This window comes from Bubalus kerabau, chromosome 10 (assembly GCF_029407905.1).
Source record: "Bubalus kerabau isolate K-KA32 ecotype Philippines breed swamp buffalo chromosome 10, PCC_UOA_SB_1v2, whole genome shotgun sequence".
Classification (NCBI taxonomy): Eukaryota; Metazoa; Chordata; class Mammalia; order Artiodactyla; family Bovidae; genus Bubalus; species Bubalus kerabau.
Window position 1 is genome coordinate 58,693,738 of NC_073633.1, and position 12,627 is coordinate 58,706,364.

At 32.9% G+C, this 12,627-nt stretch overlaps 1 protein-coding gene across 9 annotated transcripts in view; it reads left to right on the forward strand.

The window, feature by feature from the left end:
- Positions 1-12,627, forward strand: part of ZNF280D (zinc finger protein 280D) — a 158,888-nt gene that overhangs the window by 113,612 nt on the left and 32,649 nt on the right. The window contains exon 21 of one of the 9 annotated variants that reach the window (XM_055537856.1): positions 1,011-1,088. The exons of 7 other annotated variants lie outside the window; for them this stretch is intronic. In XM_055537856.1, coding sequence (XP_055393831.1) covers positions 1,011-1,073 — 63 coding nt within the window. In that variant the 3' untranslated portion in view covers positions 1,074-1,088. Of the gene's footprint in view, positions 1-1,010; positions 1,089-7,590; positions 7,612-12,627 lie in introns of those variants that run through there. One more of the 9 variants, XM_055537857.1, reaches the window with a different exon arrangement.

A 12,627-nucleotide genomic window follows, 5' to 3' on the forward strand; every position in this document is an offset into this window, starting at 1 on the left:
CTTCACTGAAAACAGTGAAATTTATTGTTACTCACTTGTTTATATAAAAAATATTTTTCACTACTTTTTTCACCACATTGGTCTGGAAATCTGGTATATAGTTTTCTGTTGTTTATAGTAACTGATTCTTGTATTTTTCATACAAACATTTGTGTAGACCTGTTTGTTAAATATCATAACTTAATATTCAATGTGAAATAATTAATACTGAATGTATTAATTAAAAATAAGTGTATTTAAAATTTATACTAAAATTCTTTAAATATAACATCTAAAAACTCAAGTGGTCTATTGTTTAGAAGAAGAAAAATGCATGTAAATGTAAAGGTTAATCAGAATTATAGGGAACAGTAACAGGTTTGGTATAAAAAAAATTTCAGCTACTTAAAATGAAATCTAATGTTGACACTATTAGAGTAGAATTACTATGAAATTTAGAGTTAAATAAAGAATTTTTTTAATTGTGTGAAAAAGACAAAATTAAATGTTAGAAATTTCAGAAGCTAGTAAAATAAGCATGTGCAATAAAATAAGAAAATGCCATTGAATTAAAATTATAATTCATTGCAGCCACCTATTTCTAATAAAGTAAAATGATTTTAATAGAGCATAGGCCCATCCAAGAACAAAATGCAAATTTTAAAGTATGTCTTTCACCTGGTGGGCACAGATTTTTCTAAAGCTGAGTCTTTTAAAAGCAGTCTAGTGGTGAGTTAATTAATTGTGATTGGATTATTTATTCCAGAGAATCCTTGTCTTTAGTTTTTTTTCCTGTGGATTCTTTTTGCAAAAATGCAACGAAATTAAATATTTGTAACTCAAAAAATGGTTTCAAAGGTTTGAAAAATTTAAACAGAATTTGTGATAATGAAAGTTTCATATTTCATCATGATGCTTTTTTAAATGGACATGTTTTTTAATGTGTATCCAAACTGATAGTTTAATAGGTAATGCTTTATAAAATGTGATAAAATACATGAGTGACTTTACATAATGTATGTTTTGTACAGAAAATAATTTCTCTCAATGGATCACAAGAAATTATTGGAAGTTCAGATCCTGAAATACTCTAAATTCAGTTGAACTAAAAACATTAAAATCATATAACTAATCATTAAAAATATTCTGTTTCATTTGTATAGTAAAGTTCAAAACATTTATAGTGTTACTAGGAAATCATGTTTGAAATACTATGGAGAATGAAAGAAGTAAAATAGTTCTTTTTACTTTTTTATTATAAACCAGGTATAGTACATTATGAGTGAATGTTTTTGATTACTAGGTATATTTACATTAAGAATGATATCATTGCAAGAGAAGAAAGTTTCAAATTAATTGAAATAAAACAAGTTGGATAATTATACCTCAATAAAGCTATTATTAAAAATAAACTAGACATGGTCTAGATTATCACATTTTGATAAGGTAGAAAGAGATACTTATATAAAAAAATGGTCATGGCCAGGATATGATAATGGAGTAGATATGGCAGATGTATACAAGTTTATATAAGCCAGTATTTCTCTCCCTAAATAATTATGCCAAATTTGTGCCTTTCTCAGCTCATAATCATAATTCAATATAAAAAATTATACATCTGTAAATTTAAATATGATCATCTTTTTTTTAGTATTGTACAAAGGATATATATTTTAGGAGTGGGGTAATATAGCGAGCAGATGAAATATTCTTGCAATTCTGAAAACAATATTAAAATCATATACAGATCCCTGATAAGCATCAAGATTAAACTCAAGCAAGATACTTGATACTTTACACACAAATTATAGACATTTATCAGCTATGAGAAGAAATAGTTTCAAATGTCAAAATACTTTATTTTGAGATCAAAAACATCTTGGTAAAAATACATTACAGATTTTTATAAAAATTATATTTTGAACAAAGTGGCAAAAGTTTAATAAAGTTTTACAGTTAGAAAACATGACCGTGTATAGATCTCCATGCTTTAAAAAAATCCTGTTCTTTTGCTTTCCACAAATGAGAGAAAGTGATGTTGAAAGTGTGTCCAGTGAATGTAAAACTTGAGCAAGAGATGTGAATATTCTCCCTGAATTTGAAAATAAATGAAAAAGAAATTGGCAGTGTATGATTCACTAAATGAGAGTATTGATAATTATGGGAAAAGTGCTTATCAAGTAAACAGGTTATAAATGCCCTAACTTCATATTTGAAATAGATATATGAAAAATTAAATAAAATGTCTTCAGATTTTGAACTTTTAAACTGGAGCAAAGTTATTTTCTATAAATTACATCTGATTTACAAAAAGTAGCTGCTGACTCAGTCCTTAAATATTTTGACAATATAAGTTCTATAGAAATTTCATATGAAGTAGTTTAAAGCAACATAGAATATAAGCACTATATTTGTGTTTTCTAAAACTGATTAACAAAGTGATACCCAGATTTTAAAACAATGCCACAGTCACAGTAAAATGAAGTTTCAGTAGGCTAATTTTAAATTATTTAAAATTGTCATTTGATCAAGAGAAATTGCCAAATATGATAGTTTACTTATTTGAAAACAAGATAAGAAAAAATTAGATTTTGAAAATATTATTGATGTGCTTGCTTCCACTAAAACCAGTAAAGTAAAATAGTAACAAATTCTGGTTTTTGTTGGAATAAAATGTTTAAACTTAAACTACTATTTGAGTTTAATATACTTACTTTTCAAGTTTTCAACACTTTTCAACTACGTAAGTGTTCTGTGGGGAAAAACTTATAAACTATACAGAGAGGAGGATTCTGAGAAGATGGCACAGTAGGAAGCACCAGGGATCTGGCTTCCCACCTAGACAGCAATTGCACAGGCTGAATCTATCTGATATAACTATTTTGAAACTCTTGAGTCTGTTAAAGGCTTGTAACTTCCAGAAGACTTGCAGAGTGAATTTCAGTTAACTTACATCAATTTAAGCACTTAACACTGTAGCAACCATATGGCAGGCAACTGTGCCCATCTTCCTAGAGCAGCTTGCATGCAACTTATGGGAGCTAGAGTGGGCAAAAAAGACCTTGTCCTCCAGATACTGGGAATCTGTGCTGTTATCATTGATTGCTGCTGCTTAACACAGAGTTTTGAAGACAAGGAAGTGGGCTCAGTATTGCTGCACCTCCTCCCTTTCTTGCAAGCACCTTCCCCTCCAGCTGAAGTGACTTCCAAGGGATTTAAGTGCACAGCCCTTTTTCGTCCTTCATTTTTCTCTTTTCCCCCTTTCAGGAGCCAGATATTAACAACTTATTGAACAGTGACATAGTAATACATCTTTTATTACCCAAACCTTATTGACCAAAGTCTTTCAACATTCACTTACAGAACAAATTGCCAGCCACTGGCATTAGTTTCTGCAAAAATCCCCTGGTCAATAATGTGTTTGGGGATTGTCCTAACACATTATTGTCCTAGTCAATAATGTGACTAGGACATTCAAAATCAACTGTATATGTGGGTAAAATTAGAAAGTGCTTGTATATGCCAAGGGAAAGGCTCAGAAAAGACATGAGAAGACCTCAAGTTTACACCTCAGGCTGATTTGGGAACAGAGATAGCCTACAAAAATAAAAAATTTTTTAATTAAAACCAGAAAACGCTGGGCTAGGGGGAGAATCTGATTCTCAGAGTTACTACATTATTAGACTCAGAGTTCAACACTCTAGTGTTCAAGAAACAATCACAAGGCGTACAAAGAAACAGGCAAAAATGGCCCATTCAAGAGAAAAAATTCAACAGAAACTTCTGAAAAAGACACGTGCCAGATATACTAGACAAAGACTTTAAAGCAACTGTCATAAAGATGCCCAGAGAACAAAAGAAAGGTGTGGTGAAAGTCAAGAAAATAGTATATGAACAAAATGGATATATAAGTAAAGGGATAGAAAACCTAAAAAGAAATTCTGGAGATGAAAAGTGCAATAACTGAAGTTGAAAAATTCACTAGAGGATTCAAAGGCAGATTTGAAAAGAGAAGAATCAACAGACTTGAAGTTAAGACAGTAGAAGTTACTGAGTTTGAGGAACGAAAGGAAACAGCTTGGAAAAAGTGAACAGAGCCTACGGGACGTATAGGCCACCATGGAGCAGACCAACATGCACATGATGAGAGTCTCAGAAGGAAAAGAGAGAGAAAGGGGCAGAGAGACTATTTGAAGAAAAAGAGATTGCAGACTTCCCAAATTTGATGAAATACATGAATATAACCATTCAGGAAACACAAAGAATTCCAAGTAAGGTGAATTCAAAGAGACCCACACTGAGACATATTATAATTAAACTTCCAAAAGGTAAAGCAAGAATCTTGAAAGCAGGAAAGAGAAATGAATCGTCACATACAAGGCATTCTTAATATTATCTACAGACTTCTGATCAGGAATGTTGGAAATCAACAGGCAGTGGGTTGATATATTCAAACCACTACAAAGAAAAAAACGTATCAAGAATTCTATATCCCACAATACTATCCCTCAGAAGTTAGAAATTAAGACATTGTCACATAAACAAATCTAAGAGTTCTTGACCACTAGATCTGCCCTACCAGAAGTGCTCAGGGAATTCTCCATGGTGAGACAAAAGGGCAGTACATGAAACTCAGCTCTGTAGCAAAATAAGTATCTCAATAAAGGTAAGTGCACGGGCGGTTTTAAAACTACTACTTTGTAACAGTGATTTGTAGTTGTACCTAATACTTTTTGTTTTCTTATGTGGGTTAAGAGATGAATAAACTTAATAAAAACAATTAGTGTAAGACCAAGTATTTCTCTAACTCTGCAACTCTAAATTTTGTTTCCTACATAAGTTAGGGTACTAATGCATTTAGTTTATATTTAGGTATATAATGAATAAAGTTGTAATTTTGTGACATGGACAAAAGGAATGGGCATGGAACTATAAAGGAACAAGAGTTTTTGTATTGATATCTTATTGAAATTAGTGGATATAAATTTGTGTTGGAGAGTTATAACTTAAACATAATCCTCAAAGTAACCACAAAAACAGCTGTAAAATATACACAAGGGGAAATGAGAAAAGAACTTAAACATTTCACTACAGAAAATCAGTTAAACAGAAAAGAGGTCAGTAATGCAGGAAATGAGAGCCAAACAAGTTGTAAGATATATAGAAAACAAATAGCACAATTAGAGGTAAGTCCCTCCTTATCAATAATTAATCTGAATGTAAATGAATTAAACTTCCCAATCAAAAGATGAGGTTAGTGGAGTGGATAAAAACACATGATCCAACTACATGCTGTGTACAGAAGACTCACTTGAAATTCAGAGACACAAGGGAAAAGTGAAAGGATGAAAAATAGTCCATGCAAATAGTAACCAAGAGAGCATGGATGGCTTTACTAATAGCAGACTATTAAAATAGACTTTCAATCAAAAAAGCTTATAAGAGAAAAGGAGAGACATTATATATTAATAAAAAGTTTAATACTGCAAGAAGATATAACAGTTATGAATATTTGTACACCTAATAACGGACCATCAATTTATATGAAGGAAAAATTCATAGAGTTGAAGGGAGAAATAGACTATTCTGCAGTCATAGTTGGAGACTTCAATAACCTACTTCCAATAATTGATAGAATAATCAGACATAAGTAAGGAGCTAGGAAGTTTATTAATAAACCTATTAGATTTTGCATACATACACAGAACACTGTACCCAGCAATGACAGAATACACTTTCTTGTTAAGTGCACATGGGACATTTTCCAGGATAGACCATATAGTATAAGCCACAAATTAAGCATCAGTGAATTTTAAAATATAGATGTCATACAAAGTATCTTCTCTGATCACATCAGGACAATATCAGGTATCAAAAAGGGAAAATGAAAAATTCACCAGATCATAGAAATTAACACACTTTTAAACAACCAGTGGATTAAAGAAATCACAAGGGAAGTTAGAAAATACTTAGATCTAAGTATGCAAGCAAAAACACAACATAACCAAAACTTTAAAAATTCAGTGGAAGTGATACTGAAGGAGAAATATATGGCTGTAAATCCTTACATTAAAAAATGAGAGATCTCAAAGCAACAACCTAACTGTACAACTTAAGGAACTAGGAAAAAAAAAAAAAAAAAACCGCAAACTAAACCCAGAGCTAACAGAAGGAAAAAAATAAGATTAGTGTGGAAATAAATAGAGAATAGAAAAGCAATAGAGAAAAATTGGCTTATTGCAAAGACCAATGAAATTGAGAAACCTTTAGCCAGAAATACTTAAAAAGAAGATTTAAATTACTAAAATCAGAAATGAAAGTTGGGACAGTAGAACTGTTTCTATAGAAACAAAAATGATCATAAGAGAGTACTGTGAACTGTATGCCAGTGAATTGGATAACCTACATGAAATGGACAAGTCGCTAGAAACTTGAAACAGCAGGACTAAATCATAAAGAAATAGAAAACCTGAATAGACACATAACTAGAGTGAATCAGTAAGCAAAAATCGAACAAAGAAAACCTCTTGACCTGACAACTTCTTTAGTGAATTCTAAAAAACATCTAAATAAGAACTAACACCTTCTTTTACACTTTTCCAAGCACTGAAGTGGAAGAAATAGTTCTAAACTCATTCTATGAGGCCAGTATTACCTTGATACCAAAGCCAGAAAAAGACACTAGAAGAAAGAAAACTAGACCAAGTTCCTTATGAACATTGATGCAAATATCCTCAACAAAGTTCTAGTAAACAGAATTCAGCCACATATTAAAAGGATTATATACCATGAACAAATGGGATTCATTCCTGAAATGCAGGAGTGGTTCAATATATGAATATGATCAATGTAATAAGCCAAATCAATGAAAGAAAGCAATAAAAGCCACATTATCACCTCAATTGATGCAGAAATTGTGTTTGACAAAATTCAACACACTTTAATAATAAAAATGCTCAGCAACCTAGGAATAGAAGGAAACTACCACAACATAATAAAGCCATATAAGAAAAACCCCACAGCAAACATCATACTCAATGGTAAAAGACTAAAAGATTTAATTCTTAAGATCAAGAAGAAGGCAAGATGGCCACTTTTACTACTTCTTTCCAACATAGGAAGTTTTAGGCAGAACGGTTAGTCAAGAAAAAGAAATAAAAAGCATCCAAACTGGAAAATAAGTAAAATTATCTATGTTGGCAGATGGTATCATTTTATATATAGAAAACCCTGAAGATTCCACACAAAAACCGTATTAGAATTAAAGTTAATTCAGCCAAATAGTAGGATACAGAGTCAACACACAAAAATTGATTGTATTTCTATACACAAGAAATGAACAATCTGAAAAGGAAATTACAAAACAATTTGCAATAGCATAAAAAAATGAAGTACTTAGGAATTAACTTATCAAAGAGTAGTAAAAGACTTCTACAAAGAAACTATAAAACCTTGCTGAAAGAAATTAGAGAAGACATAAATGGAAAGACAACCCATGTTCATGAATTGAAAGACTTAATATTGTTAAAACACCAGTACTACTCAAAGCAATCTACAGATTTATTGCAATCCTTACAAAAATCCCAAAGACTTTTTTTTTTTTTTTTGCAGGAATAGAAAAACTCATCCTAAAATGTATACAGAAACTCAAAGAACTTCAAATAGCCAAAACAACTTTGAAAAAGAAAAAAACAGCAAACATCCTGATTTTAAAATTTACAACGAAGCTGCAGTAAACAAAACAGTGTGGTATTAAGACAAACGCATAGACCAGTGGAATAGAATAGAGAGCCTTGAGATAAACCTTTATATATATAGGGTCAAGTGATTTTTACAAGGATGCTAAGACCAATGATGAAAGGACAATGTGTTTAATAAATGATGCTGGCAAAACTGGATATTCACATGCAAAGAATTAAGTTGAACTTTTACCCAGCACTATACACAAACACTATATACAAACATTAGCTCAAAATTTATGAGGGTCTTAAGTGTAATACCCAAAATGATAAAACTCTTAGAATAAAACAAAGGACAAAAGCTTCATGATGTTGCAATTGGCAGTGAGTTTTTGGATATTGCACCAAAGGCACAGGTAATGAAAGAAAAAAACTGTACAAATTAAAAATTTTGTGCATCAAATCAAAACCACAATGAGGTACCATTTCACACCAGTCAGAATGGCTGCTATCCAAAAGTCTACAAGCAATAAATGCTGGAAAGGGTGTGGAGAAAAGGGAACCCTATTACACTGTTGGTGGGAATGCAAACTAGTACAGCCACTATGGAGAACAGTGTGGAGAGTCCTTAAAAAACTGGAAATAGAACTGCCATATGACCCAGCAATCCCACTGCTGGCAATACACACTGAGGAAACCAGAATTGAAAGAGACACGTGTACCCCAATGTTCATCGCAGCACTGTTTATAATAGCCAGGACATGGAAGCAACCTAGATGTCCATCAGCAGATGAATGGATAAGAAAGCTGTGGTACATATACACAATGGAGTATTACTCAGCCATTAAAAAGAATACATTTGAATCAGTTCTAATGAGGTGGATGAAACTGGAGCCTATTATACAGAGTGAAGTAAGCCAGAAAGAAAAACACCAATACAGTATACTAACACATATATATGGAATTTAGAAAGATGGTAACGATAACCCTGTATGCAAGACAGCAAAAGAGACACAGATGTATAGAACAGTCTTTTGGACTCTCTGGGAGAGGGAGAGGGTGGGATGATTTGGGAGAATGGCATTGAAACATGTATAATATCATATGTGAAACGAATTGTCAGTCCAGCTTCAATGCATGATACAAGATGCTCGAGGCTGGTGCACTGGGATGACCCAGAGGGATGGTATGGGGAGGGAGATGGGAGGGGGGTTCAGGATGGGGAACACATGTACACCCACGGTGGATTCATGTTGATGTATGGCAAAACCAATACAATATTGTAAAGTTATTAGCCTCCAATTAAATTTATATTAAAAAAATTTGTGCATCAAATATTCTATCTGGAGAATAAAAAGGCAACCCATAGAATACGAGGACATACTTGCAAATCATATATCTGATAAGGGATTAATATCCAGAATATATAGAGGATTCATAAACACAATAACTACAAAAACCACCCAATTAAAAAATGCATAAAGGACTTGAACAGACATTTTTTTCAAAGAAGATTTATCAATGGCCAATAAACACATTAAAAGGTGTGCAGTATCACTAAATATTAGATAAATACAAATCAAAACTACAGTGAGGTACCATTTCACACCCATTAGGCTGGTTACTTTTTAAAAAAAGAAACATAAAAGCCCCACAAAATCTCCAGAACCAGAAGACAAATGTTGATGATGATGTGAAGAGATTGGAGACCTTGTGCATTTAAGTGAGTGAGTGAAAGTCGCTCAGTCATGTCTGACTCTTTGCAAGTCCATGGCCTATACAGTCCATGGAATTCTCCAGGCCAGAATACTTGAGTGGCTAGCCTTTCCCTTCTCCAGGGGATCTTCCTGACCCAGAGATCAAACCCAGGTTTCCTGCATTGCAGGGTGATTCTTTACCAGCTGAGCCACAAGGGAAGCCCAAGAATACTGGGGTGGGTAGCCTATCCCTTCTCCACCAGATCGTCCCGACGCAGTAATTGAACCGGGGTTTCCTGCATTGCAGGCAGATTCTTTACCAACTGAACTATCAGGGAAGTTGGTGGCAAGGTAAAATGGTATATCCATTGTGGAAAACAGTATGGCAGTTCCTCAAAAAATTATATGGTCCAGCAGTTCCTCAAGAGTTGAGATATTTGTACCCCTGTTTTCATAGCAACATTATTCATAATAGCTAAAATATGGAAGTAAACCAACCAAGGGTCCATCAATAGATGAATGGATAAAAAATGTGGTATACACCCCATTTGAAGAAAGAATTCTACAATATTGATGAACTTTGAGGACATTTTGCTAATCAAATGTTAGTCACAAAAAGATATATGATTTCATTTATATGAGGTACTGAGAGTAATCAAAAAAGAGTATAGTGGTTGTTTCCAGAGACTGGGGGAGGAGGGAATAGGGAGTTATTGTTTAATTGGTATAGATTTTTCAGTTTTACAAGATGAAAAAAATTATAGGGGATGGATGGTGGTAATGGTTGTGTAACAATGTGAATGTATTGCTATTTAATACCACTGAACTATACATTTAAAAATGGTTAAGATGGTAAATTTTATATGTATTTCGTCTCTGGTAACTCTGTGGCTTGGCATAGCACTGATCTCAGCTCAGTTAACAGCACAACTTTTTTATTTTTTTAAATTTTTGACTGCTAGGTTTTCATTGCTGTGCAGGCTTTTCTCTAGTTGCAGAGAGTGGGAGCTACTCTCCAGTTGGAGTGTGCAGGCTTCTCATTGCAGTGGCTTCTCTTGTTATGGAGCACAGACTCTAGAACATGCGGACTTCAGCGGTTTTGGCTCATGGGCCCAATTGTTGGAGCTCCTAGACTCTAGAGCACAGGCTCAATAACTGTGACACATGGGCTTAGTTGCTCTGCAGCATCTGGGATCTTAGTTCAGGGATCTAACCTGTGTCTCCTGCATTGGCAGGCTAATTCTTTACCAAAGAGCCACCAAGGAATCCCAACATCACAATTTTTGGTACCACTATACTGAGCAACTTCACTTTCACGTGTTGGAGAAGGAAATGGCAACCCACTCCAGTGTTCTTGCCTGGAGAATCCCAGAGACGGGGGAGCCTGGTGGGCTGCCGTCTGTGGGGTCGCACAGAGCTGGACACGACTGAAGCGACTTAGCAGCAGCATACTGAGCTAGGAAATGTACAATAATTTTCTTTCCTATACTTCATTTTGTTTTTCTGAGGTAAAATTATATTTTTACTGATTTGTTTACTCTTCTGTGTACCTAATGCTGTTTTTTAAATGCTGCAGTTTGTTCAGTATCTGGAAGTATTTTTTCAAAATGTTCACACATATCCAAAAAAATTGTTGGAGGATCTGGAGATCTTCTCTCCAGTCAGCTTTAGTTTAAACTAGTTACTCTCTAAGCTTGATGCATAGTTTGTTGATCAGGGTTTTACTTTGCCACTTTGTTGTGTTGGATGTCCTGTTTCCTGAACTGTGAGTCCTTTTATTGTTTTACTCCTTATTTTGATGAAATATGTCTTTTAACAATTTCCACAGAAAGATTGCATCTTTTTTCACTTCATGTAAATTTATAACTGTATTTATACTAATGATATTAATGGTTTGGCTGAATTCATAGAAAACATTTTTCCTATGCATTTTTTAAAGTATTGTTTTCATTATGTCTGATGCCATTTTTGGTCCACTTGGTGTTTATATTATTTTGTTCTTTGGAAACTTTAATGTTTTATCTCAAGTGTTTTGAAATTTCATATGTTCACCCATCATCCTTTTTTCTTTCATTATGGTAGAAATTTGATAAGCCTTTGTAATCTTAGATATTTATGTTTGGGGGAAATTTTCTTGTTTTATTTCTTTGGTAAATTTTCACTTTTATTTTCTTCTCTGTTCTCTCTCTCTCTCTCTTTTTTTTTTTTTGGAAACTCCTATTGATGACAGCTACTTCCTGCATCAACTTCTCTGATTGTATGGCATTTTCTTTCTTGCCTTCCATCTTTTTGTCTTTTCATTCGGTCTTTCAAAAAAGATTTTCTAAACTTAATTACTTATTTTAGTTGCCATATATTTATTTTGAATTGCTCTTCAGTTTTTTATTTGTTCTTCAGTTGTTTTCAGTTTTTTTGTTCTTGTTTAATGGATATAAAAATATATTGTACCTCCAGGAATATTGTATATATATATCATATATATTTATTTTGTTTCCAGCAAAGTCTCTGTTGTCTCCTAGCCTCTTTCTTTATTCTCTTGTTTATTTTAATCTGTGTAATGTAAAGGATGTCTACACCTTGAATGTTCATTCATGTTAAAAATTAAAGCACAAAAAAGATGATCAAAAACCCTGTTTGTACAGGGACAGGTTGTGCAGTGCAGCATACCACAGGGTACATTCCTATTTTATTTATCTATTCCCCTTAGTACTCCTAAAATTTATTGATGTTTATGGTACTATAAAATAAAAATATGAAATTTAAAAATATTGTTACTTAAAATATATAAATATTTTCCTGAAAAATAACTATTTGCAAACAAAAAGAAATTTATTTAGAATAAATTGTTCTACACTTTTGCTTGTCTTTTTAATGTCTAGTTAAGCAGAAGGAAACTAGATTCTTGTGTTTCTGCATTCAGTCTGTTGTGATATGTTTTGATTGAAATATATGAAGAATACCCAGCTTCAACCAATACTTTAATAATCTTCTCAGATAATTATGATATTCTTTTTATGACATCAAAATTAGACATGTGGAAATTTTCTTAAAGCTTTGTTGCAATGTGGAATCTGACATCATATCACTGAACATTTTGTACTCTGTGGTTCATTAAAATTTACTGGTCAGGCTTGCACTTTGTTTGGATCTTTTATCCATATGTGATTTTATAACATTGTTCATTAGTCATTTAGAATATATTGGTTCACGAGTCACATAGATCCAAGTTTTGCCATGTTTCATATTACAAATCAGGTAATCACATTCATTAG